This window comes from Pongo abelii, chromosome 15, assembly GCF_028885655.2.
Source record: "Pongo abelii isolate AG06213 chromosome 15, NHGRI_mPonAbe1-v2.0_pri, whole genome shotgun sequence".
In the NCBI taxonomy this organism is placed as follows: Eukaryota; Metazoa; Chordata; class Mammalia; order Primates; family Hominidae; genus Pongo; species Pongo abelii.
In genome coordinates, this window is record NC_072000.2 from 38,881,654 (window position 1) to 38,908,857 (window position 27,204).

Below are 27,204 nucleotides of genomic sequence, written 5' to 3' on the forward strand. Positions count from 1 at the left end.
GATTTAATAGTTTTCTAAAAGGCTGGATGACTGTGTGGGTGCTAATGGCATCAGAGAAGATAGTGGTGAGCAGGAAACATCCCACACTTGACAGGATGTTCCCAAAGCAGGAAGGGATTTCTCTTCCTCCGTAGAATTGCTTCATTAACTTAGGACAAGATGAGATAATTGAAATCTCCCTAAAATACCAAAGACTGACGAAAGCAGGATATAGGACATGGTGGGTCTAATGTAAACCAGTGGGATCATTTATGACATTATAATGGAATAATAATATTTTGTATATATCCATATATCCATTTTTTTTCCAAAGAGATTCAAAGTGCTTTATATAGTGAGTCAGTCATTAAATACTTTTAGATCTGTGTACAAAGAGGTAGAAGTAGGACTCCTGCTCAGTCAGCCTCAGCCTCTCTCCTCTGGATACACCACCAGACTTACAAAGCTTGCAGCCTACATACCATCTGGTGAAAGTTTCCTTTTCTCATCTTCCATTTCTCTCATTTTCATCAAGTGCTAATCTGTCTGTTGTATGGTATATAGCGCTTAAGTAGTTCCAGCAAGACAATATGATCAAGCTTCCTTTAAATAAATCATGATCTCTTTCTCTCTCTGCAAGCAGCAACAGCTGTCAAAGGTAGAACTGAGGCCAAGGCAGCACCAATGGAGCAGGCTGCTAATGAAAATATGACAAGAATATTTGAAACTAGAAGCCTCAAGCCACAACTTTGTTAGGTTTCCTGCACTCTCCCCCTTGGTGGCATTTTCAGACGTACACAGAAAAATGTTGAATATAGCAGTCACTTGAGAAATACAGTGTCACTCTATGTCTGGGACAGGGATTCTCGTCCCAAAACTTAGCTCAAGAGAAAAACAAGAGGAACGAAGACAAAGAAGAGACTTAAACTGGATATTAGCTAACCTGCAGAGAGTAATAGCATCATAAAAAGAAGTAGAAAACTCCACTGGACTAGTGTAAGTTATGAGTTCCCTGTTTTTTTCCACTGTACATTTTGTGGCGAGTACAATGCATCAATTACAGGCATTATGTTTGTGATATCCTGAGTTCTGGAACACTGCCTCAAGAGAGTTCATCAATCATTGTTTTGTCCCTAAAGTGGTCTTGCGTTCTCTCAGTCTGTGGGAAATAATTGTCAAAATTAATAAATGCACATGAAAGAATATTTACTTTTCTTGCTTTCTCCTGTCTGCTTTTGACTTAACCCCATTATATCCTCAAATCCAGCCAGACTCAAATAGGAAAATTCCCACCCAGGACAATTAATTCCAGTTCAAGCCCCAAATTACCATGAGGTTATCTTTAGTGAGGTAATCACATAAAAAGTGAAGATGGGCTGGGCATGGTGGCTTATACCTGTAATCTCAGCACTTTAGGAAGCAGAGGCAGGAGGATTGCTTGAACCCAGGAGTTCAAGACCAGCCTGGGCAACATCATGAGACCCTTCTCTACAAAAAATAAAAAAATAAAAAATTAGCCAGGTACGATAGCATGCACCTGCAGTCCCACCTACTCAGGAGGCTAAGGTGGGAGGATCACTTGAGCCTGGGAGATTGAGACCACAGTGAACCATGATCATGCCACTGCACTGCCACCTGGATAACAGAGCAGGACCAAAAAAAATGAAATTGAATTATTACCTGGCTTTTTTGTTGTTGTTGTTGTTCTTAAAGACCAGTGTGATAGTACATTTCCTGGCTTTAGTCTCCCAAACAATTGTAGAACTGGTATTAGAAATCCTTTATATCAGAACATTATGTGGGTTACCTGTGGTTATTTTAAGGACTTCCATATTTTATGGAATTTTAAATATCTCAGCTTATGAATAACTAAAGATACTGTCTTAAATATCATCATACATTTAAAATTAATTTGCTCTCCTTTCAAAGTTCAGGCTTTGAACTATAGCTATGTGAATGTGTAAAGAGAAGGCAGGTCAAAGACTAAATCACTTTACATCCTCCCTGGTGTGCACGCTCACATGGTTTTATCCGAGAAAAGGGGCTGGGCACAGTGGCTCATGCCTGTAATGCCAGCACTTTGAGAGGCCCAGGTGGGCAGATCACTTGAGGCCAGGAGTTCGAGACCATCCTGGGCAACATGGCGAAACCCTGTCTCTATAAAAAATACAAAAAATAGCCAGGCATGGTGGCACATGCCTGTGGTCCCCGCTACTCGGGAGGCTGAGGCAGGAGAATCACCTGAACCCAGTGAGCCAAGATCATGCCACTGCACACCAGCCTGGGTGACAGAGCGAGACTCGGTCTCAAAAAAAAAAAAAAGAAAAAAAAAGGTGTCTTACACCCCTCAAATGCATGGTGCCTTGCTCCTCAAACACCCTACCTACTCCCAGTTTGGACTTAGAACAGCTGCTGACCATTTTCAGGGAGAACAGTTTCTACTTTAATCAGACTCCCCTTCTACATCAGGTCCTTTAGAGAAAATTATTCCTGAGTTTAGGGATCTGTGAACTTCCTCCGGTTCCTGAAGAGCTATTTACATTGATTCATTTTACACATAGAATAATAAGATCAGAAGCTGCCAGGGAATGACACTGATGCATTTTCCAAGGAGTGCCAGACTAGCTGAATAGAATTGAGGTCTGCTCCTAACTAAGGCTTAGATAAAGTGGAGCTTCTCCTCACCATCCCCCGACTGATTCATTAAAGGGAGGGAAGTTGAACAGAAGGTAGAGAGGTAGATTGAGGAAGGAAATGTACTTCAGCACTGACACGTGGCCTCCCTGAACCACCTTATCAAATAGGCCCCTACTTGTTTCCTAAAGTCCTTAAAAGAGGGAGATATTGCCAGAGAGAACTTGCCTTGAGAGCCAGGTGGTTTTGAGATCCTGTATTTATTTTTTAGTCTTTTGGAGGTGGCCAATCTCCACTTTATTTTTTCTTCGTTTTTTAAAATTTTTTATTTCCATAGGTTATTGGGGAAAAGGTGGTGTTTGCTTCATGATTAAGTTCTTTAGTGGTGATTTGTGAGATTTTGGTGCACCCATCACCCGAGCAGTATACATTGCACACAATTTGTAGTCTTTTATCCCTCACTCCCTTCCCACTCTTTTCCCCTGAATCCCCAAAGTTCATTGTGTCATTCTTTTGCCTTTGCATCGTCATAGCTTAGCTCCCACTTATGAGTGAGAACATTCGATGATTGGTTTTCCATTCCTGAGTTACTTCACTTAGAATAATAGTTTCCAATTTCATCCAGGTCGCTGCAAATGCCATTAGTTCATTCCTTTTTATGGCTGAGTAGTATTCCATATATATATATATATATCACAGTTCTTTTATCCACTCGTTGATTGATGGGCATGGAAGTCATTATACAGAGAAGATACTTGCACACACAAGTTTATAGCAGCACAGTTTGCAATTGCAAAAACAAGATCCTTTTTTTATATTACCACGTAGGAACACCTAGACTAAGTCCCTAATTTCTCTTTCCTTTACCTTCTTTATCCTGTAAATGAGAAAACACTGCTGATTTCCCTCATAAATTGCTGTGAGAAATAATAGAAAATTATCAAAGATAATTTCATCTTTCCGTACAAAAAATTGTATGTAAATAATGTTGTTTATATTTTGGGGGTTTTTTTGTTTGTTTGTTTGTTTTGAGACGGAGTCTTGCTCTGTTGCCCAGGCTAGAGTGCAGCTACCTCGGCTCGCTGCAACCTCCGCCTCCTGGGTTCAAGCGATTCTCCTGCCTCAGCCTCCCAAGTAACTGGGATTACAGGCACCCACCACCGCGCCCAGCTAATTTTTGTATTTTTAGTAGAGACGGAGTTTTACCATCTTGGCCAGGCTGGTCTCGAACTCCTGACCTCGTGATCCATCCACCTCGGCCTCCCAAAGTGCTGGGATTACAGGCGTGAGCCACCGCGCTTGGCTGTTTAATATTTTTGTTAATGATGACTTGACAAATTTTAATAACACTGTAAGGATAGTGGAGGGGTAGGGGAGGCACAGGTGCAGGCGGGAGGGTACCTGAGGAATTCCTACCTTGGACCAGAATATAAAACCATGGATCCTATACTGATATAAATATAGATTTGGAATAGTATCTCCAATTGCTAATAGTAAATAAATAGGAAGAATGATATTAGATGACTGACATTTCAATTATGTTTCTACCAGAAAGTGCATTTTGGCCAAATATTAACATGAAACCAGAAGTCAATCATGACCAGGCATGGTATCTCACGCCTGTAATCCCAACACTTTGGGAGGCTGAGGAGGGAGGATTGCTTAAGCCCAGGAGTTCAAGTCTAGCTTGGGTAACGTGGTGAGACCCCATCTCTAAAAAAGAAAAAAATTAGCCAGGTGTGGGGGCACGTGCCTGTGGTCCCAGCTACTCGGGAGGCTGAAGCAGGAGGATGGCTTGAGCCCAGGATGTCAAGGCTGCAGTGAGCCATGTTTGTGCCACTGCTGCACTCCAGCCTGGATGGCAGAGTGAAACCCTGTCTCAAAAACAAAAAACAAACAAACAAAAAATTAAAAATAAGGTAGTCATTATCCTTTCTGGCTGTCTTCCAGTTGCCTTCTTTCATGGTGCAGGCAGGATGCTGAGCCCTGTAAATCTCCCCACTGGGCCAACTGCTGCTGCCTGTAGGTGTGGCTGGTCTCCAACCATGACTGGGCTTTACCCTGTCCAGCTCTCTCTACGTGTCTGCAGTCAGCTCCTGCTCCCAATCCCCACACCAGCTATATCTCATCTGCACTGTTGCCCTCAAGCCTCCTACTCCACCCCCTTCACCATCCCTCTGCCAATGACTTGCCTCCTGTTGCACACAGAAAACAGAAAATATCAGGATGAATGGCTTCACATCTCTACCTACATACCACATACACACACCTACACACAAACCACACAATCAGACTTTCCTATGTTTAGACCTACCCTTATCCTTCCATCTCAGTGGCAAGAGGTGTTGTCTCCACCTGTTCTGTAGATTCTATCCCCAGCTTTCTCAGGAACCTTGTTTTCCTTTCTGTGCCCATATCTTCAGCCTCTACCTTGCTACTTGCTTTTTCTGATCAGAATATGAATATTCTCAAGTCTCTTCCATCCTTAAAAAAATTGAGAAACTTTCTGCTGGTCGGGTGCAGTGGCTCATGCCTGTAATCCCAGTACTTTGGGAGGCCAAGGCAGGCAGATTGCTTGAGGTCAGGAGTTCCAGACCAGCCTGGGCAACATGGTGAAACCCCATCTCTACAAATAATACAAAAATTAGCCAGGTATGCTGGTGTGCACCTATAGTCCCAGCTACTCAGGAGGTGGAGGCGAATCACTTGAGCTCAGGAGGTTGAGGCTGCAGTGAGCTGTGATTCGTGCCACTGCAGTCCTCCAGCCTGGGTGACAGAATGAGACTGTTTCAAAAAAGAAAGAAAAGAGAAGAGAAGAAAACTGAATAAAGGAAAGAAAGAAAGAGAAAGAAGGAAAGAAAGCACACACACACCTTTCTTCCTTCGCAGTGAAGCTTCTGGGAGGTGGGATTTTGAAGAGGCCACAATACTCAGTATCTGAAATGAAGAGCAGAACTGATTGTTTGCTCAGACAAAATAGAGCTATACTTATAGGACAGAGTCTCTCTGGGCAAAGCAAACTGCATCCTTATATAAGATTTAGGGAACCAACTGAAATCTCACTCCTGCCCCCTCTGGCATCGTCAAAATGACTCCCCTTGGTTGCAGGCCACACTTTGGTTCTTATCTGACATGGTGTCCCCGTAGCACTGGTACATAGCTGCTCCCTCCTTCTTGAAATGCTCCTTATAGTCTCTTTCTGAGAGACCACTGTCTCCTGGGTTTTCATCTTTTTGGTCATGCTTCAGTCTCTGTTACAAGCTTTTCTTTGTACTCCATCCTTCAAATAATGGTATTCCTCAAGTGTCTTCCTCCACTATCTTCCCTCCAGAGTTTTTACCTGTCCTGTTACAGCTCATCTACTCTCTGATGGCATCTGCCATTGCATGTTCCCTGAATGACTCCCAAATCTTTATCTGCAGCCCAGATCCCTCTCCTAAGTGGTAGAGAGCCACATAACTGGCTGCCTACTAGATCTCTCCCACCTTGGGATATCAAAAGCTCCTCCTCTCATAGACTCTATCTTGGTACCATCATCTATCCAGCTGTCCAATCTGTCTTGCTTTGTCCCTCTCCTTATTTCCCACAACCAGTCAGTGACTATGTCTGCTCAGTTCTGCTTTACTAACTCCCAGAGAGCTCTGTTCTCTTCATCTTTACTGCCAGTTTTCTCATTATCTCTTGCCTGAATTGCTGCAAAAGCCTCCTAATTGATCTCCCTTTTGTAGCCCAGCCTTCATGCAGTACACAATTTTGATCTCTCTAAAATGGAAGTCATGTCACTCTCCTGTTTTGGTTTGTTTGCTCGTTTGTTTGTTTGTTTTGAGATGGAGTTTCACTCTTGTTGCCCAGGCTGGAGTGCAATGACGCAGTCTCAGCTCACCACAACGTCTGCCTCCCGAGTTCAAGCGATTCTCTTGCCTCAGCCTCCCGAGTAGCTGGGATTATAGGCATGCGCCACCACACCCAGCTAATTTTGTATTTTTAGTAGAGATGAGGTTTCTCCATGTTGATCAGGCAGGTCTTGAACTCCTGACCTCAGGTGCTCCGCCCGCTTTGGCCTCCCAAAGTGCTGGGATTACAGGCATGAGCCACCGCGCCCAGCCCACTCTCCTGTTTTAAATCCTTTGATTTTCCCCCATTGCTTTCAGGCAGGAAAAGACTTGATACAACTTATAAAGACCCCTGGGATCTAACCCTTGCATTCATTTCCAGTCTTATTTCTGGCACGTCCCATGTCATCCTCCTACACCTCTGCTTGAGTCACATTTGACACCTTGCAGTTCCTCAAATTCAGTGTGCTAATAAAGAGCCTCCACCTTCAACTTGCTGCTCCTGTTCTTGGAAATTCCCATTCCTTGCCGGGCTAGTTCATCTGAAAACTCAGCTTTGCTGTCACTTCCTCTGTGGTGATTTCCCTGACCACCCTCCTCACCCACAGTCTGATTGAAGTGCCCATCCTTTGTGTTCCATCTTAGTGCATACATTATATTATATTAATTTGACTGCAAAGACCTTGAGGTTAGAGATAACTGTGTTTGGTTGTTTTTTTGTTTTTTTGAGATGGAGTCTCACTTTGTCTCCCAGGCTGGAGTGCAGTGGTGCAATCTCGGCTCACTGCAACCTCTGTCTCCTGGGTTCGAGCAATTCTCCTGCCTCAGCCTCCCGAGTAGCTGGGACTACAAGCATGTGCCACCACGCCTGGCTAATTTTTTTTGTATTTTTAGTAGAGAGGGGGTTTCACCATGTTGGTCAGGCTGGTCTCGAACTCCTGACCTCAAATGATCCACCCGCCTTGGCCTCCCAAAGTGCTGGGATTACAGGCGTGAGCCACTACACCCGGCTGGAATAACTGTTTTTTTATATCTGTATTCCAAGTACCACATGCCTAGTGACTTACAGAGGAGGTTCTTCTTAATCTTTGATAAATGAACTGGCCTTTTCATCAGGACCATAATATTTTACTTTATCAATAGATAGGGTCTTGCTGTGTTGCCCAGGCTACGCTTGAACTGCTGGGCTCAAGCAGTCCTCCTACCTCAGCATCCCAAGTTGCTGGGACTACATGCATGTACCACCAAACGCAGCCTCTGGATTCAACTACCAGTTTGCAAGAAGCATAGAAGACTGGAGACTATGTTACATGATACCATAGGGATGCAGTCGGGAAAATCTAAATGGAGGAAATTCTCTGTGAACAGTCATATGCCTTAGACTATAAGGGAGAAAAGATAAATGGAGAAAGAGCTTATACAGAGTCTTAAGAGAGATTCCAGGCAATTTCAATGTATGGGAATTTTTTAGATCCTTATTCAAAAAACAATTGTGACTCAGAAATATGAGTCATTTATGTTACATTTATGTTACATAAATTTTATATTAAATATATTTTACAAAAAGAAAAGATTTTATCAGGCTGGGCGCAGTGGTTCACGCCTGTAATCCCAGCACTTTGGGAGGCCAAAGGGGGCGGATCATGAGGTCAGGAGTTTGAGACCAGCCTGGCCAACATGGTGAAACCCCATCTCTACTAAAAATACAAAAATTAGTTGGGTGTGGTGGCAGGCACCTGTAATCCCAGATGCTCGGGAGGCTGAGGCAGGAGAATTGCTTAAGCCCAGGAGGCGGAGGCTGCAGTGAGCTGAGATTGTACCACTGTACTCCAGCCTGGATGACAGAGCGAGACTCTGTCTCAAAAAAAAAAAAAAAAAGAAATTGTGCTCTACTTGTTTTATACATACACAGACACACACACATACACAGCATCATAGTCTACTGATGTTATTTTACCAAGTTTTCTGAGTAAGACTGCCTCTTTCCTGGTCTTTTGGCTAGAGAGAACAAGCCTTGGTTGGGTTTTTTTGTCTGCACTCATTGGCATTTCTAGGTTGACAGCTTCTTCAGCTCCAATTCTGGGATATATGTGACAAAAAGAAAACCCAGGGAACTCACCACCGTGTCAGTCCTTGTGTACTGAGGTCCCCAGCCAGTTTGCCATTTTTCCCTCTACCTTTCCAAGTCTTCTTATGTTTATTTTATATATAATGTCCAAGGTTTTTAGTTGCACTTAGTGGGAGACATAGGGAGAAGTACATCTACTCCATTTTCCCTCCTGGTTTTACTTTTGATCTAACATAGAATCTTAAGTTGAATTTTCTGTCTTTTTTAAAAAACTATTCCAAGTTGCCGGGCAAGGTGGCTCACGCCTGTAATCCCAGCACTTTGGGAGGCCAAGGTGGGCAGATCATGAGGTCAGGAGTTTGAGACCAGCCTGACCAACATGGTGAAACTCTGTCTCTACTGAAAATACAAAAATTAGCTGGGCGTTGTGGCGGGCACCTGTAATCACAGCTACTCAGGAGGTTGAGGCAGGAGAATCACTTGAACCCAGGAGGCAGAGGTTGCAGTGAGCCAAGATTGTGCCATTGCACTCCAGCCTGGGTAACAGAGCGAGACTCCATCTCAAAAAAAACAAAAACAAAAACAAACTATTCCAAGTATACCTATGACACTGACTCAGACCACTGGATCCAGCCTTCAAATTTACCCCAGAGGAAGTGGGTTCATGGCTGGACTGTCATGGAGTTTCAGGCCAGGGCTTTTATGCTGCACACTCATCTTTTTCCCTGTGTCTTTCATTTATTCTCCTTTGTTTTCATTGTTTTCAGAGAGCTGCTTCTAGTAGAGACTTCTCAGCCACAAGATGGTGCCCCAGAATAGTTCAAATAGGCTTTTCTGCTCTTCCTTGGGCCCTAGTCTTTAATGTACTATTAGTAAACTCAAGGCCATTTATCTGAACCAGGATATAGCTATGAAGACACAACTGTATTATCTTTAAGCCATGTTTTCCCAGTTGCCTGAAAACTTAAGCAATCAGTATCAGAAATAGTTTTTGTTTGAATTTTTTTATAATTGTATTATTATTATTATTATTATTATTATTATTATTATTATTATTATTATTATTTAGAGATGGGGTCTTGCTGTGTTGCCCAGGCTGGTCTCAAACTCCTGGCCTCAAGCAGTCCTCCTGCCTCAGCATCCTGAAGTGCCGGGATTACAGGCCTGAGCCACCAGACCCAGCCTATGTCTTTTGAGCTATTTGAATCCATGAATCAAAGTTTACTAGTATAGATGTTTGCCTTTTATTACTAGCCCAACTTTTAAAATGGCTTATAAGATTATGTTTAAAAATACATAGAATAGCTTTCTTTGCCATGTCTACTGAGAGAACGAAGACCATTCTCAGCAACCAGACTGTCAACATTCCAGAAAATGGTGACATTGCTCTGAAGGGACACACAGTTACTGTGAAAGGCCCCAGAGGAACCCTGCAGAGGGATTTCAATCACATCAGTGTAGATTCAGTCTTCTTGGAAAGAAAGAAAAGAGGCTCCAGGTTGACAAATGGTGAGGAAACTGAAAGGAACTGGCTGCCGTTCAGACTATTTGTAGTCATGTACAGAACATGATCAAGGGTGTTACACTGGGCTTCCATTACAAGATGAGGTCTATGTATGCTCACTTCCCCATCAATGTCGTTATCCAGGAGAATGGGTCTCTTGTTGAAATCTGAAATTTCTTGGGTGAAAAATACATCCTCAGGGTTTGGATGAGAACAGGTGTTGCTTGTTCAGTACCTCAAGCCCAGAAAGATGAATTAATCCTTGAAGGTAATGACATTGAGCTTGTTTCCAATTTAGAGGCTTTGATTCAGCAAGCCACGACAGTTAAAAACAAGGATATCAGGAAATTTTTGGATGGTATCTATGTCTCTGAAAAAGGAACTGTTCAGCCGGCTGATGAATAAGATCTAAGAGTTGTCCAGCTTCTGAAACAAGATGCCGGATGATTCCTAAGACCTATTTGTGATATTTAAATGATGCAAAAGACCTATTGATTTGGAAAGAAAAATAAAATAAAATAAAAATAAAAATAAAAATACACAGGACAGAAAGACTGGTAAATAGACATTAACAATCTTTGGGTAGTGAGCTGTGAGTCGTTTGTTCTTTCATTTTTCAAGTTTTCAAATATGAGCTACTTTATGATGGATGAAAATGGATGTTGGGCATATTCTTCAGCTAATCAGAAAATATTTATTAACGAAAAAATATATTTATGACCCATCCAATATGTGTAGAGCCAGCATATATGTTTTCTTAGTCTTGATAGTTACATAAGAAAATATTGGGGGCTAGGCACGGTGGCTCACGCCTGTAATCCCAGCACTTTGCTAGGCTGAGGTGGGTGGGTCACCTGAGGTCAGGAGTTTGAGACCAGCCTGGCCAACATGGTGAAACTCCGTCTCTACTAAAAATACAAAAATTAGCCAGGCATGGTGGCAGGTGCCTGTAATCCAACGTACTCAGGAGGCTAAGGTAGGAGAATCACTTGAACCCGGGAGGCGGAGGTTGCAGTGAACTGAAATTGTGCCACTGCACTCCAGCCTGGGTGACAGAGCAAGACTCTGTCTCAAAAAAAAAAATAATAATAATATTGGGTACTCCGTTACTAAAGGCAGGGACTATGGCTTAAAATTCTGCAGCTGTGTTACCTACCATATGCCTTACACATAGAGAGGTCTAGGAAATAACTGCTTGAGCACAGAAACCATTATTCCTAGCTTTGAAGGAAAGAACTATATTTTACTAGTTGTAAATCTTTGAGTTGGGTGTCCTCAAGGTAATTACCTGCTTGAGTGTTAGCTCACATGAAGTGGACAAGTTGTGTCCATTCTTTTTTTTTTAAGAGATGGTGTCTCACTCTGTTTCCCAGGATTGCAGTGGTACAATTGTAGCTCACTGTAGCCTTGAACTCCTCAAGCAATCCTCCTGCCTCAGCCTCTCACGTAGCCAGGATCACAGGTGCATGCCACCATGCCTGGCTAATTTTTATTTTATTTATTCATTCATTCATTCATTCATTCATTCATTTTTTTTGAGATGGAATCTTGCTCTGTCACCCAGGCTGGAGTGCAGTGGTGCGATCTCAGCTCACGGCAACCTCCACCTCACGGGTTCAAGCAATTCTCCTGCCTCAGCCTCCCCAGTAGCTGGGATTACAGACATGCACCACCACGCCCAGCTAATTTTTGTATTTTTAGTAGAGGTGGGGCCATGTTGGCTATGCTAGTCTTAAACTCCTGACCTCAAGTGATCTGCCCACCTTGGCCTCCCAAAGTGCTGGGATTACAGGTGAGAGCTACCGTGCCTGGCCTAATTTTTTTTTTAATAGAGACGAGGTCTTGCTATGTTGTCCAGGCTGGTCTAAAACTTCTTGCCTCAAGCAGTCCTCCAGTCTCATCCTCCCACAGTGCCGAAGTTACAGATGTGAGCCACCATACCCGGCCCATTCTATGTCTTAATTATAGAACTAATAATTAGGGATAAAAAAGCCAACTACTCCTTACTGAAATAAGATTAGCAATGGAGTGGACAAAAATTCAATATCAGTCCAAAGCAATAAACAGTAATATTTTTAAAATTCAGCTGGCCAGGCACAGTGGCTCACGCCTGTAATCCCACTTTGGGAGCTGAGGCGGATTGACCACAAGGTCAGGAGTTCCAGACCAGCCTGGCCATTATGATGAAACCCCGTCTCTGCTAAAAATACAAAAATTAGCCAGGCATGATTGTGTGTGCCTGTAGTCCCAGCTACTCTGGAAGCTGTGGCAGAAGACTCGTTTGAACCCAGGAGGTGGAGGTTGCAGTGAACTGAGATCGCGCCACTGCATTCCAGCCTGGGCAACAGAGCAAGACTTCGTCTCAAAAATAAAAAATAAATAAATAAAAAATTCAGCCCTTGATAATTCATTATTAGATCGTCAGAGTCTACATGTATATTGGATATAACAGGTACTAATGTAATATTTGATAGCTGATTAAATAAATGAATTACTTTTATTGATGATAGGACTTTAAGTAATGTCCTGAAAATCTACAGAGGAGGAACTTATAAGTAAAGAGAAGCTAGACTAAAATAAATACGTTTTCCAACCAAGACCCAAGAAAATTAAGGATTTCTGCAAGACCTTTCAACTTGTGATTTTTGTGGGCCCACCAATTCTTATAAATTATAGATCTTTTATATTTCTGATACATGATTATATAATACAAGTTATAATTTTTTCAGCTTTTGTTTTACTTAGTAATATCCATTTATAGCTTAGTTTAATAGGTGGTACATAAAAGTAATTTGTGTACTTTTCCTTATGAAAAATTGAGTATAGGCAAGCTCACCAAAGTACTAGATTTCTAAAACCCAAGTCTAGACCTTTGAGGAGTTCATGTGCACACAATGAAGTGGAGGCCGGTGGGAAGTGGAGAGAATGGGGATAAAGTAACTGACTGGAAAGTAGGCTACAGGGTAGAAATCGACAGATCTTTAGTAGAAAAGGGGATTTCAATGAAAGGAGGCAGTATTAGCAATAAAGTCATAACATAGAAAAGTCACTGTCTAGTCTAATCATTTACAAACTTAAAAAGAAGTAGAAGCTTTTATTCAAATCAAAACTTATGTAGAATACCAATATGATAAATATATAAAGGTTGAGCTGTTTGGGTCGAAACAAGGTTTAACGTGTATAGGAAACAAAATCCCATCCCTCTTGAGCCTCTCTAACTCTATCCTAGTGGGCCCTAGGGAGCACAGTTTAAAACAGCTGAACTAGGCTGGGTGCAGTGGCTCACACCTGTAATCCAGGTGCTTTGGGAGGCCAAGGCAGGAGAATTTCTTGAGGCCAGAAGTTCAAGACCAGCCTGGGCAGCATCGTGAGATCCCATCTCTACCAAAAAAAAAAAAAATTAGGCCAGGCATGGTGGCTCACTCCTGTAATCCCAGCACTTTGGGAGGCTGAGGCGGGTGGGTCACCTGAGGTCAGGAGTTCAAGACCAGCCTGACCAACATGGTGAAACCCCGTCTCTACTAAAAATACAAAATTAGTTGGGTGCGGTGGCGCATGCCTGTAATCCTAGCTACTTGGGAGGCTGAGGCAGGAGAATCACTTGAACCCGGGAGGCAGAGGTTGCAGTGAGCTGAGATCTCGCCATTGTACTCCAGCCTGGGCAACAAGAGTGAAACTCTGTCTCAAAAAAAAAAAAAAAAAAAAAAAAAATTAGCCAGACGTGGTGCACATCTGTGGTCCCAGCTACTCAGGAGGCTGAAGTGGGAAGATTGCTTGAGCCCAGGAATTCAAGGCTGCAGTGAGCTATGATTGCACCTGTGCACTCCAGTCTGGACAACAGAGTGAGATCCTGTCCCACACACAAAAATAAAGAAAACCCCCCCTGCAATGTAGCCTGACCAGCAGGCAGATGTTAGACATTAATGTGTAATAGGGAAGCATTTTCCTCAGGCTTTCAAAGATGGGAAATTATTATGGATTGTTTTCTTACCCCCTACCGGAAAAGAGTGCTTCACCATTGAGGTGGCCTGCTGGAAAAATCACTCCACTAATTTGAGAGTCTTCCCTTGACCTTTTGTGGTTCTGGCTTTGTGTTTTTTAGCTCTTGAATGTCGTCTCTCAACTAGCCAAACAGAATCTGCGACTGCTGGTCCTAGGCCGGAAGCACATGCTAAGAAAGTGTTCCCAATGGAGTCAGGATGAGATGAAAGAGGTGCAAAAGCAAGCCAGCTGTTTTTTTGCTGATAACATGTAAGTGTTGGAGGTAATAGGTGAATTATACTGTGCTGCAGGCATCTATCTGCTTGTTAGTTACCTACTTTAAAACCTATCTTTTAAATGCATGTGTATATGTATACTCACCCTCATTAAAAAAAAAAAAAAAAGATTTGAGACAACTTACAAAACTACGGTTTCTTCTAAAAAAAAAAACACTACAGTTTCTATGGCAGGATAAACTTAAACAGATGAGGAAATCAGGATAAAGGAGAAGTGGAGGGAAGATAAGTCAGGAGTGAGATTAGTACACCGAATACATGCCATAAGATCCTAAGTAGATCATTTAGCAAATACTTGACAAACAGGAGCACCTTCAATGTTCTTGGAGAAAGAGCAGTGAAAAAGACAAAGTCCCTGCCCTCTTAGAATTTACAATAAACAAGTAAACAAACAGGTAATGTCATTCCAGGCAGTGATCAGTACTATGGGGACAATAAAGCAAGGTAGATAGAAAGAATTTAGGTAAGGGATAGGTCAGAGGGTTGTGAATGGGGTGGTCAAGAACAGCCTTTCTGAGGGGGCAGATTTGATGAGGAGTGAGTTATTTGAGAAATGGGGAGAGGTGGTGGGAAGAACATCCCAAATAATACGAAATATTTAAAAAGCCCCGAGGCAGGCCGGGCTCACGCCTGTAATCCCAACACTTTGGGAGGCCGAGGCGGGTAGATCACGAGGTCAGGAGATCGAGACCATCCTGGCTAACGGTGAAACCCCATCTCTACTAAAAATACAAAAAATTAACCGGGCATGGTGGTGGGCGCCTGTAGTCCCAGATACTGAGGAGGCTGAAGCAGGAGAATGGCGTGAACCCGGGAGGCAGAGCTTGCAGTGAGCCGAGATCGCACCACTGCACTCCAGTCTGGGCGACAGTGCGAGGCTCCATCTCAAAAAAAAAAAAAAGGATCCCAAAGGAGCCCTGAGGCAGGCATAAGCTTGGCGTGTGTTTGAGGAAAGCAAGACGGCCAGTTGGGCTATAATAGCAAGAGGGAAAGTAATAAGTTCCGAGATTAGAGAGAAGGCAGAAACCGCAATACAGAGGACCTTGCAGATCCTGGTACTCAAGCAAGAGGCCTAGATTTTATTCTAAATGTAAGGAGAAAATTGCTGTTGAGCTGCAGCTTCCCAGGAAGCCAAAGGAACCATGGTAAACATGGTCAGTAACAAAACCTACAGTAAGCCAGCCACGGTGGCTCATGTCTATAATCCCAGCACTTTGGGAAGCCAAGGCAGGCAGATCACTCAAGATCAGGAGTTTGAGACCAGCCTGGCCAACATAGCAAACCCCATCTCTACTAAAAATACAATTAGCCAGATGTGGTAGCACACGCTTTGTAGTCCCAGGTGCTCGGGAGGCTGAGGCAGCAGAATCACTTGAACCTGGAAAGCCGTGCAGTGAGCCGAGATCGTGCCACTGCACTCCAGCCTGGGTTACGGAGTGAGACTGTCTCAAAAAAAAAAAAACAAACCCACAAACCTACAATAGCCATAAAGTAAGAAGAAAATAGCTAATTAGGAGGAGTACAGATCCGCAACAGCACATATGAACTCAATGCACTGTTGTGCATTGAGGTTTTCATATTGTTTATGCTAACAAAAGTTTATTTCCAACTTTGCTTAATGAGTGTATATGCCTCAGCCCCAAATCTAGGTTTCATAGTCTGAATGTGATAACTTCAAGATTTGTCAGTATTCTCCAAATTATTTATTTTATTGAGACGGAGTCTCGCTGTGTCACCCAGGCTGGAGTACAGTGGCTCAATCTTTGCTCATGGCAACCTCCGCCTCCCGGATTCAAGCGATTCTCCTGCCTCAGCCTCCCAAGTAGCTGGGATTACAGGCACCCGCCACCATGCCCAACTAATTTTTGTATTTTTAGTAGAGATGGGGTTTCACCATGTTGGCCAGGCTGGTCTCGAACTGACCTCGTGACCCACCCGCCTCAGCCTTCCAAAGTGCTAGGATTACAGGCATGAGCCACCTCACCCAGCCCCCAAATCATTTATTATTTAAAAAGTACAATAGCTCTCAATGCATAAAGCAAGGGAGAAGCAAACCTCTCATCCAGTTCCAAAACCACATCCCTTCTTTTTTTAGCTGGAAGATGGTGCTTCCATTTCTCCAAGAGCAGAAGACCTAATGGCAACATTGGGTAGACAGTAAAATTGTAGGCTTGGGAATTAGTTTACCCAGGCTGAGATCATGGCCCTGCCACTCCCTGTCTGGGAAAGGTTTTTCCTTTCTCCCTGTCTTCCTTATCTCCTGTGTAACTTTTATGGGGTGGTTTTAAGGATTAAATAAGATAATACGTGTAAATAACTCATGTAAAACTCTTGGCATAGCACCAAGTACATAGAAAACATATATGTTAGTTGCTGTCATGATCATTATTATTTTCCTTATATGGAAAAATTAGATAAATTTGAAGTGTTATGACCAAGAAGCCTGTTGGAAAGTGGTCTCACTGCTTGGTTTGGGGTCTGTATTTATTGCATCAGCTGAAGTTCCAAACTCAGTTGTAACGACCAATTCACTGACCTTCTGTCGCTTTGGATTTGAATATTTAAGTGTTTAACACTAAATCTGTTTTCCACTAATGTGCCAAAGAAGCTTTTCAAACATACACTAGAGAGAATAATATAGTGAATAGTGAGTCCTCATGTAACTGTCACCCGGCTCCAACAATTACCATCGTTTTGCTAATTTTGTTCCATAAACCGCACACATTTTTTCTTTTTCTTTTTTTCCTGAAGAGTTATAAGGCAAATTTCATCATTTTATCATTTCACTTGAAATACTTCAGGATAAAGAAAACTTTCAATGGTCCTATTTAGTTAGGGTCATTTGAATCAAGGCATAGGGCATATCACAAGTTGCAGTCTGAATCTCCTAAAGCAAGGTCGTTACTGCCATTTTTACAGCACATTTGTTAAAATAATAAGTGCTAAGGTTGATGGTCTGTTGGAGGCTTTGAGTCACTGGCTCTTACCAAAGAAGATGTTTTGGGGTGCTGATCCAGGTGACTGTCTAGAAGCTGCTCTGAAATACCAGTTCAGCTTTAGGGGCAGCCAGTTATTTGATGGCTTGCAAGAAAGTCTCATCCTGCCCTAGTAGTATTTTGGGTGTTTCTTGAATTTGGGTGAAGAGAGAGGGAAAAGGTGTGCTCTGTGATAGATAAGGCAAATAGGAAAAATGCCCAAAGAGAAGTAACTTTTAAGTGTGAAGAGAGCATTGTTAGAATTCATCGTTCTAGTGGAAGAGTCCAGTGAGCTGTGAGAATCCCAGGCATTAGCATTCCGTTCCCCTCAGCTTTCCATCTGTGTTCTAGATAGTATTGCTTACCAGCTAAGGACTTTGAGGTGGTTCTTAAGTATTACTAGCATCATGTTGGTCAAGAAATCAGAGGCACCTCCAAGGAAAGTAAGTAAAAATTACGGTGAAAAACACTGTCCTCTGCCTCTTCAGCTGTGCTTGATTGTGTCCTTTCTTATGCCTGGTTCAGCTCGGAGGATGATCCATTCCTTTTGTATGCCACACTGCACTCCGGGAATCACTGCAGGTTTATCACAAGAGACCTGATGCGGGACCACAAGGCCTGTCTGCCTGATGCCAAGACCCAACGCCTATTTTTTAAGTGGCAGCAGGGACATCAGCTGGCAATTACAAATAGGTTTCCAGGATCAAAACTAACCTTTCAGGTAATGGTACCTGTTCTCTATGTAATATTAACAGAGTCAAGTATACAGTAAGAACGTGGCATAGAAAAAGAGTGTCACAACTAATTGAAGGTGGTAAATGCTTTATTTTTCTCAGTTTTAGGTTAGTATTTGGAACTAGCCAGGTCCTAGAAAGAGTCTGCTAAAGTTTTCATAGGCCAACCTCAAATTAATTAAAACACTTAGGGGCTGGGCGCGGTAGCTCACACCTGTAATCCCAGCACTTTGGGAGGCCGAGGTGGGCAAATCATGAGATCAGGAGATCGAGACCATCCTGGCTAACACGGTGAAACCCCGTCTCTACTAAAAATACAAAAAAAAAAATTAGCCGGGTGTGGTGGCGGGTGCCTGTAATCCCAGCTACTTGGGAGGCTGAGGCAGGAGAATGTCATGAACCCTGGAGGCAGAGCTTGCAGTGAGCCAAGATCACGCCACTGCACTCCAGCCTGGGCGACAGAGCAAGACTCCGTCTCAAAAACAAAAAACAACATTTAGGATATCACCAGTTTTGACTTCGATTAATTATGTCATAGATTATGACTTCTTTTTTTTTTTTTTTTTTTTTTTTTTTTGAGATGGAGTCTCACTCTGTCGCCCAGGCTGGAGTGCAGTGGTGCGATCTCAGCTCACTACAGCCTCCGCCTCCTGGGTTCAAGCGATACTCCTGCCTCAGCCTCCCGAGTAGCTGGGACTACGGGCACATGCCACCACGCCGAGCTAATTTTTGTATTTTTAGTAGAGATGGGGTTTCACCATGTTGGTCAGGCTGGTCTTGAACTCCTGAGCTCATAATCCACCCACCTCAGCCTCCCAAAGTGCTGAGATTACAGGCGTGAGCTACCGTTCCCGGCCATAAATTATAACTTCTTATATGTGTTTGTTATTTTTGTTTATTTGCAATAGCTCAAATTCTTTATTTCTTATAGTTTGTTATACTTCTGCTAAGTAATTTGTTTTCCCTGTTTAATTCATTTCTATGACAGTCTCAGTTGAATTCTCCTTTGATTCTAGTTAAGATATCTATAATATAAGGATACATCTTGTGTGAAAGCAAAGGGAGAGAATCCAAAGTGAGTTATTACAGAAAAGTACACTGGCCCGTGGTATAATAAATAAGGTTCAATGATGAAAAAATATTGGCCGGGCGTGATGGCTCATGCCTGTAATCTCAGCACTTTGGGAGGCCAAGGCGGGTGGATCACATGAGGTCAGGAGTTAGAAACCAGCCTAGCCAACATAGCAAAAACCTCATCTCTACTAAAAATACAAAAATTAGCCAGGCGTGGTGGTGTGTGCCTGTAATCCCAGCTACATGGGAGGCTGAGGTATGAGAATCACTTGAACCTGGGAGGCAAAGGTTTCGTTGAGCCAAGATTGTGCCACTGCTATCCAGCCTGGGTGACAGAGTGAGACTCCGTCTCAAAAACAAAAACAAAAACAAAAAAACGGAGATGTTGGTCAAAGGAGAAAAAAATTTCAGTTAGATAAGAGGAATAAGTTCCATGATGACTGTAGTTAATAATAACAGTGTATTGTATCATTGAAAATTGCTAAGAGTAGATTTTAAATGTTCTCACCACAAAAATTGTAAGTATATAAGGTAATGCTCATGTTAATTAGCTCAATTTAGCTATTCTACAATGTATGCATATTTCAAAAACATGCTATACATGATAAATATGTATAATTGTTATTCGTCAATTTAAAAATAAGTAAGAATGGCTGGGTGCAGTGGCTTACTTGTGTAATCCCAGCACTTTGGGAGGCCGAAGCAGGAGGATTGCCTGAGCCTAGGAATTTAAGACTAGCCTGGGCAACATGGTAAGACCATGTCTGTATAAAAGTAAGTAAATAAGAATATCCACAACAATAGATTTATAGTAAATGTGGTATTAAATGATACCATAGTGATTCAAGATATAAAGAACTATTAATTCTTAAGTATAATAAAGGTATAAAGGTATTGATCTTACATTTATAAAATAAGACCTTATTTCTTAGAGATACATACTGAAGTATTACAGAAGAAATTACATATCTGAGATGGGAGGGCAGTGTATGGATGAAATAAGACTAGAGATGAATTGATAATGGCCGAAGCTAGGTGATGAGTACATGGGAGTTCATTATAGCATTTCTTTATTTTTGTTTACATTTGTCCCTTGGTATCCACGAGGAATTGGTTTCAGGACCTCTCACAGATACTAAAATCCTCAAATGCTCAAGTCCCTTATATAAAATGGCATAGTATTTGCATATAACCTACACACATCCTCCTGTATACTTTGAATCATTCAGATTATTTATAATACCTAATACAATGTAAATGCTATATAAATAGTTGTTTCTGTATCTTTTAGGGAATAATGCCAAGAAGAAAAAAAGTTTGTACATGTTCAGAACACAGTTTTTTGTTGTTGTTGTTTTGTTTTCAAATATTTTCAATCCGTGGTTGTTTGCCAGGGATACAGAATGTGCAGTTATGGAAGGCTGACTGGATTTGAAATTTTTCACTCTCACACACAAAACTGATAGAGCCAACAAAAGAACATCTGTATTACATAAATGTAATGCTTCTACAGAGAGTCTTTAGACTTAAAAATGAGACCCCTCAAAAAAAGGAACTCCTAATATTAGGGCTCATCTTCACAGAGTTTGCTGCTCTTTGAAAATCCATTATTAAGTGAGATAATCCATTATCAATACTCTTCTGGAGCAAACTTGAGAAGTGTCAGAAAGAGAAATGGCCAGGTAGCCCTTTAGTGTTGTTCTCAATGTTTTGTTCTCTTTTTAATTCAACAGCCTATTCTCAGCTATGACACAGTGGTGCAAACAACTGGAGACTCGTGGCACATACCATATGATGAAGACCTGGTAGAAAGATATTCCTATGAAGTACCAACCAAATGGCTTTGCCTCCACCAAAAGACATAGAGATTCTTACTTCTATGCTAAGTTTGTGTTTGGGTACCCTCTAGGGTTGGCATGAGAGGCTCTTGAGTTGGTGTTTGTTTAGGGCGTTGCCTCTGTCCTGAAGATAAAAGGATTCTGTTAACAGTATTGACATTGATTTTTTAATGAAATGAGGTATATCTTTTCATAACCAGCTGCATTTTTTTTCCCCTAACATTTGTTTCTGGAGGCTTATCAAGAGTTGGAGAACTTAGTGTAGAGCAAAACCTGCATTTCTCCTACTGGGCCAGCTATTCCACTTAGCTTGGGTGACAAATAGTGCTTTTGGTATCCATTTTTTGCTACTTCTGACCTTGCCTTCCAGGCCTACCAATAGCAGAATCAATCCATCTGTCCCTGAGATACTCATATTGTTTCAAATGCCTTCTCCCATTTCTGGCATAGTCTCATTCTCTGTATGTTATGCCCTGTCCATATGGAATCATTTATCGTCCTCTGTAATAAACTGGCCAAGATACTAAAGGCTTACTATTAATAGCAGTTTTTAATTACTTATCATCCAATTATTTGGATTGGAGAAGAGGGGGCATTCACTCCTCTTTTTCTTATTTTTTTTGGAAACAGAGTCTCAACTTACTCTGTTGCCAGGGCTGGAGTGCAGTGACGTGATCACAGTTCACTGCAGCCTCAAACTCCCAGGCCCAAGCAATCTTCCTACCTCGCCCTCCTGAGTAATTGGGACTACAGGCATGTATCACCAGGGTTGGCTAATTTTTTTTTTTTTGTAGAGATGGCTGTCTCACTCTGTTGACCAGACTGGTCTCCAACCCCTGGCCTCAGTCGATCCCCAGCAATTTGGGAGGTTGAGGCGAGAGAATCACTTGAGTCTAGGAGTTCAAGACCAGCCTAGGCAACATAGTAAGATCTCATTTCTACAAAAAATTTAAAAATTAGCCAGGCATGGTAGTTTGCACACATAGTCCCAGCTACTTTGGGGGCTGAGGTAGGAGGATTGCTTGAGCCTGGGGGGTCAAGGCTGCAATGAGCCAATGTTGCACCACTGTACTCTAGCCTGGGTGACAGAGCGAGACCTTGTCTCAAAACAAAACAAAGTGCTGGAATTACAGACTTGAGCCACAGTGCCCAGCCTCACTTCTCTTTAGACTATGATGGTTTTTTCTTCATTCTATAATCCCTTTTCCAAATGGGTTCAACATTTTGTGAACACTGTTAATTTCATCATTCAGTATATGTGGACTTTCTAAAATATGCCAATTTTTTTCCACTTAATCAAGTTTGACTTAATTTAACAAAGTGATTATATTTTAATAGTTACATTTCTGTTTTTTCCACTCACTAGCCAGCTTACAGTTTATTAGCCCTTGATTTCAGCTGAAAATATTCATGTCTGCACCCCTTCATGATAGTTCTTTCTTTACCTATACATACTGTATTCAGTATTCAAGAACAGGCAAAAACTACTCTATTGTGATAAAAATCAGAATAGTAATTGCCTGAGGAAAGGGATACGAGAGAACTTGAGAGAACTTTCTCGGGGTGATGGAAAGTTTCTTATATTGATTTGGGTAATAGTAACATAGCTATATGTATATATTAGTTAAAATTCCTCACACTAAACATTTTAAATTGATACATTTACATATATGACAATATACCTCAAAGTAAGTTAGGGTAAAAAAAGATAATTATTTACATGAAATAAACAATGACCTCATTTACATCAAACCATATACATGTGTATAATTAGGGTATGTATTATGCACAGAGAAACAATTCAGGAAAATCCAAGGAGGGGACATTTTATCTTCTTACCCATTTACTGAATGCAACATTACTGCACACCAAGACAAAAGAGCTCTCCAGGAAAACATTGGATATATTGAGAGCATTAAAAGATACTGAGAAAGCTCTAATAAATTCAGTCTGCTTATTTTCCAAATTTCATAAACTACATACTTAGAAAACTGTGCTTTCGGTGAGCTAAACTTCTTTTTTTAAGGAACTATCATAGTTTTAAGAAAAACATTTTAAGAAGACAAAAAGTATTTATTAAGTCCATCTAAAAGGCTAATGCAAATTTCCAAAAAAGGAGCACATAGAGATAGAGGAGGAGGCCGAAGTGGTGGCTCATACCTGTTAATTCCAGCACTTTGGGAGGCCAAGACAGGAGGATCACTTTAGGCCCAGAGTTGGAGACCAACCTGGGCAACATAGCAAGACCCTGTCTCTTAAAAAAAAAAAAAAAGACTGGAGAAGCTACAAGAAGAAACCTAGTACTTCAGAGCAAGAGTAAACCTTAGAGCATGTAAAGTCCATTTTGGAGATGAGGAACAGACCCAGGAAGATGACCTGGCTTCCCTGAATCCCACGGCTAGCTAGTGCAGACATTTCAGCCATAACCCACCTCTTCTGATTCCCAAATACTCTTTCTTCTACTGGCACATAGAGATGGGGGGAGGAGTCAGGGCATGGTGGCCCACACCTATAGTTCCAGCACTTTGGGAGGCCAAATGGGAGAATTGCTTGAAGCCAGGAGTTGGAGACCAGCCTAGGCAACACAGGGAGACCTGTGTCGACAAAAAATTTAAAAATTAGCTGGGCATGGTAGCACATGCCTGTGGTCCCAGCTACTCAGAAGGCTGAGGTGGGAGGATCACTTGAGCCCCAGAGGTCAAGGCTACAGTGAGCTATGATCATGCTACTACACTCCAGCCTAGGTGACAGAGCGAGACCCTGTCTCAAAGGGAGGGAGGTAAGAATGAGAAGAAGGAACAGGGGAGTGCCTCTTTTAAGGGCCCAAGTATCCTGAATGGCTCAGCAATATAGAACATTGTGGTAGAGAAATTACATTTTAAAATAACTCTAATACCATTTAGAAACAAAACCCTAACTTCTGCTTGAGATAAACTGAAGTGCATCTGTCCCTTGTCCAGGAGTGGGGAACGATTGTAGGGTTGCTCAGCGTAAGTCATGCTGCCACAGTGACCTTGAGAAGTGCAGGGATTCCCTGAAGGAAGCAGCTGGTACCAGACACTTAGGCTGCCCATTTGTGTTCTGATCATTTGAGTGAAAAAAAGGTATCTGTCAAGCAAGCTCCTGGACACCACAAGAAGGAATTATTTTAAAAGCTGTACTCTTAAATTGTTAGTATCTTTAAAATCAGTTGTGAACAATGAAGGATTTGAAAGAGCATTGACTTTGCCACTTAAAAGTATTTCTAAAATACTTTGTGCTTCCCCCTTGCATTCTGAATTTATACACTTTTCCTCCTGCTGTTCTCAGACCCAGTGAAAAGAAAATCTCAAGGAAGAAGGCTGAGTTTATTCTCTCAGGGCTCTGTTGGGACTATCTCATCTGAGGTGGCTTATTCTTCATAGGAAATTAATTTTTCTCCTCAAGTCTGCACTTAAATATAATTACTGCTTCCTTGGTCTTCTAGCAAATTTCTCACTTTTATTTATTTCTTTTTTGAGACAGAGTCTTGATCTTTCATCTAGGCTGGAGTACAATGGTTTGATCTCAGTTCACTGCAACCTTTGCCTCCCGGGTTCAAGCAATTCTCATGCCTCTGCCTCTCGGGCAGCGGGAATTACAGGCATGCGCCATGACGCCCAGCTAATTTTCGCATTTTTAATAGAGACGGGGTTTCACCATGTTGCCCTGGTTGCTCTCAAACTCATGACCTCAGGTGATCCACCTACCTCAGCCTCCCAAAGTGCTGGGATTACAGGTGTGAGTCACCCAGCACAGCCTGAAATGAGGCATCTCTATAGTCCAGCAGCCCTACAGGAGGCAGGAGGGGAGCAAGAATAAGAAAGGAAATTTGTAAAAGGCACTTAGGAGTGAGCAGAAAGGAAATAGGACCAGCTTTTACCTGCCCAGTCCTGGCCAGTGACAAGCAGTCTGCTTGAGTCTATGCTAAATAAACAAAGGAAGTTCCATTTAGAGCTCTGCATAGAGGAAGCCATAGAAAATAACAGGATGAAAATACAAGAGACAGGAACACAGATGAATAAATGTAATAAAATTTGAGAAATAATCTTTAATTTTCTTTCATCATCTCCATTTATGCTTTTTCATGATTTCCTGACGTTCTCTCTCCCCAAGTTTAGTTTTTTGTTTTTTGTGGGGTTTTTTTTTTTGGCATTATTTGATCTGACGAGTGCTTCCAGAGACTCTACTACATGCACAACTTGCTTTTACCTGGTAAATGAAATAAACAGGAAGACAATTATCTAGTCACTGATGGCAGCTAAAAATAGTTTGTTTTGCTACCAGAGTGCCCTCAGAAGTATACTCTTATCTAGTGGATTGAGTTATTATGATAACCGTGGTAATTTGTTATTATAAATAGCAGTAACATGGGAAGGTTTTTGGTAACTTCTGACAAGAAATTTGATGTAGAGAGTTAATTTCGAGCACATTAAAATGACTATCCCACTCATCTTTTCAGTGCTATTTAAAAGCCAGCCCAAGAAGCAAATACTTGAGAAATCATTAGTAGGGGCTTTAATTTTGAATATGATAGACATTAATTCATTTTAATGAGACCAGGTCAGATTGCCTCATCACTCTCAGATGGACTAGAACATTATATAGATACCAAGTTCAGTTCACATCTAAATATTTAAAGTCTACTATTAAAAGAGGTTTCCTGGCCGGGTGCAGTGACTCGTGTCTGTGATCCCAGCACTTTGGGAGGCCAAGGCGGGAGGATCACCTGAGGTCAAGAGATTGAGACCACCCTGGCCAACATGGTGAAACCCCGTCTCTACTAAAAATACAAAAATTAGCTAGGCATGGTGGTGTGCACCTGTAGTCCCAGCTACTCGGGAGGTTGAGGCAGGAGAATTGCTTGAACCCGGGAGGTGGAGGTTGCAGTGAGCTGAGATTGCACCACTGTACTCCAGCCTGATGACAGAGCGAGATTCCATCTCAAAAATAAATAAATAAATAAATAAATAAATAAATAAATAAGGTTTCTTGTGCTTTCTGTGACTGCATCAGAACAGAGAATGTCAGTATCCAATAGGATGCCAGTGGAATTCCCTGACAGTTGCATCCATGCGACTCTGCTGGAGCAGGGTAGTATCCTAGGCTGGGAGAATGGGATGGAGCCTCCACCTCGTGAAGTAGCTTCCTTTGGAGGTGGCTATGGCAGGTCTTCGGAGAGGTAAGTCCCTCACTCAGACTTGTTGCTTGAGATGTACTATATTATGATTCTTCGAAAATAAATCATTCTTATATTTTATTCCTCTTTTCAATGACCTTGCTCTAGAATCCAAAGTTGCTTTTTTTTCTATCCTGTGTTCCATGGTTGAGCAGTCTATTGCTATTAAGTTGTTGTACGTATATATTTTTCTATACATATATACTCATTTTTTGTTTTTCTATACATATATACTTATTCTCTATGAACTCTTTTGTAACATGTTTTTTTCACCTGACAGAAAATGAAAAATTTTCCCTGTTCTTACAGTCACTTCTTCCTCATGTATTCTTTTGTGTGTGTGTGTGTGAGATGGAGTGTTGCTCTTCTCGCCCAGGCTGGAGTGCCATGACGCGATCTCGGCTCACTGCAACCTCCGCCTCTCTGGTTAAAGCAATTCTCCTGCTTCAGCCTCCTGAGTAGCTGGGATTACAGGCATGCACCGCTATGCCTGGCTAATTTTGTATTTTTAGTAGAGACAGGGTTTCTCCATGTTCAGCCTAGTCTCGAACTCCAGACCTCAGGTGATCCTCCCACCTCGACCTCCCAAAGTGCTGGGATTACAGGAGTGAGCCACCGCACTCGGCCTCATGTATTCTAATAATTAATAATGTAAATTCATAAAAAGGGGCAGCCAGCTTAAACTAGAGCATTGCTGGACACCATAAAATACTACTTGCATAACTGTATACTCACAAACTTCTACTCAAGGCTTGCTTTGTTCAGAAGGAAATCTGTGTTCACAGAAGCTGAACCCTGATAATCGCTGTTGGCTCAAATTAAGGGTCACGTCCTTTGGCACTCAGCGCTATTCTGGCAGGAGTGGTCAAATCCTTGATGTAATGGGTCTTTTCTAAGTCAGGCCCTCTGATCTCCAACTCCTAAAGAAATAAACTCTGGTCAGACCATGTTTTTGAAGAGAACGTCTAAGGAACAATTGCTACTTCACACAGATAAAGAGCTTTTTATTGTTTAAAGCAAATCATGTAACTCTTTGTTCATCAACACACCAAGGGAATTTTCTGTGAGGAAATCAGTATTGAATAGTTTGT

At 41.9% G+C, this 27,204-nt stretch overlaps 2 protein-coding genes and 1 pseudogene across 7 annotated transcripts in view; all 3 read left to right on the forward strand.

The window, feature by feature from the left end:
* The window catches only part of PRORP (protein only RNase P catalytic subunit), a 140,630-nt gene extending 119,186 nt beyond the window's left edge, over positions 1-21,444 (forward strand). For all 6 annotated transcript variants that reach the window (XM_002824669.6, XM_054530015.2, XM_054530016.2 and 3 more), the window contains 3 exons: positions 14,121-14,269; positions 17,796-17,991; positions 20,812-21,444. In XM_002824669.6, coding sequence (XP_002824715.2) covers positions 14,121-14,269; positions 17,796-17,991; positions 20,812-20,943 — 477 coding nt within the window. In that variant the 3' untranslated portion in view covers positions 20,944-21,444. The remainder of the gene's footprint in view (positions 1-14,120; positions 14,270-17,795; positions 17,992-20,811) is intronic.
* LOC112128799 (large ribosomal subunit protein uL6-like) lies at positions 9,632-10,551 on the forward strand (annotated as a pseudogene).
* Positions 21,445-25,954: 4,510 nt separating the features above from the next.
* The window catches only part of PSMA6 (proteasome 20S subunit alpha 6), a 39,197-nt gene continuing 37,947 nt past the window's right edge, over positions 25,955-27,204 (forward strand). The window contains exon 1 of the mRNA XM_054530028.1: positions 25,955-26,116. Coding sequence (XP_054386003.1) covers positions 26,098-26,116 — 19 coding nt within the window. The 5' untranslated portion in view covers positions 25,955-26,097. The remainder of the gene's footprint in view (positions 26,117-27,204) is intronic.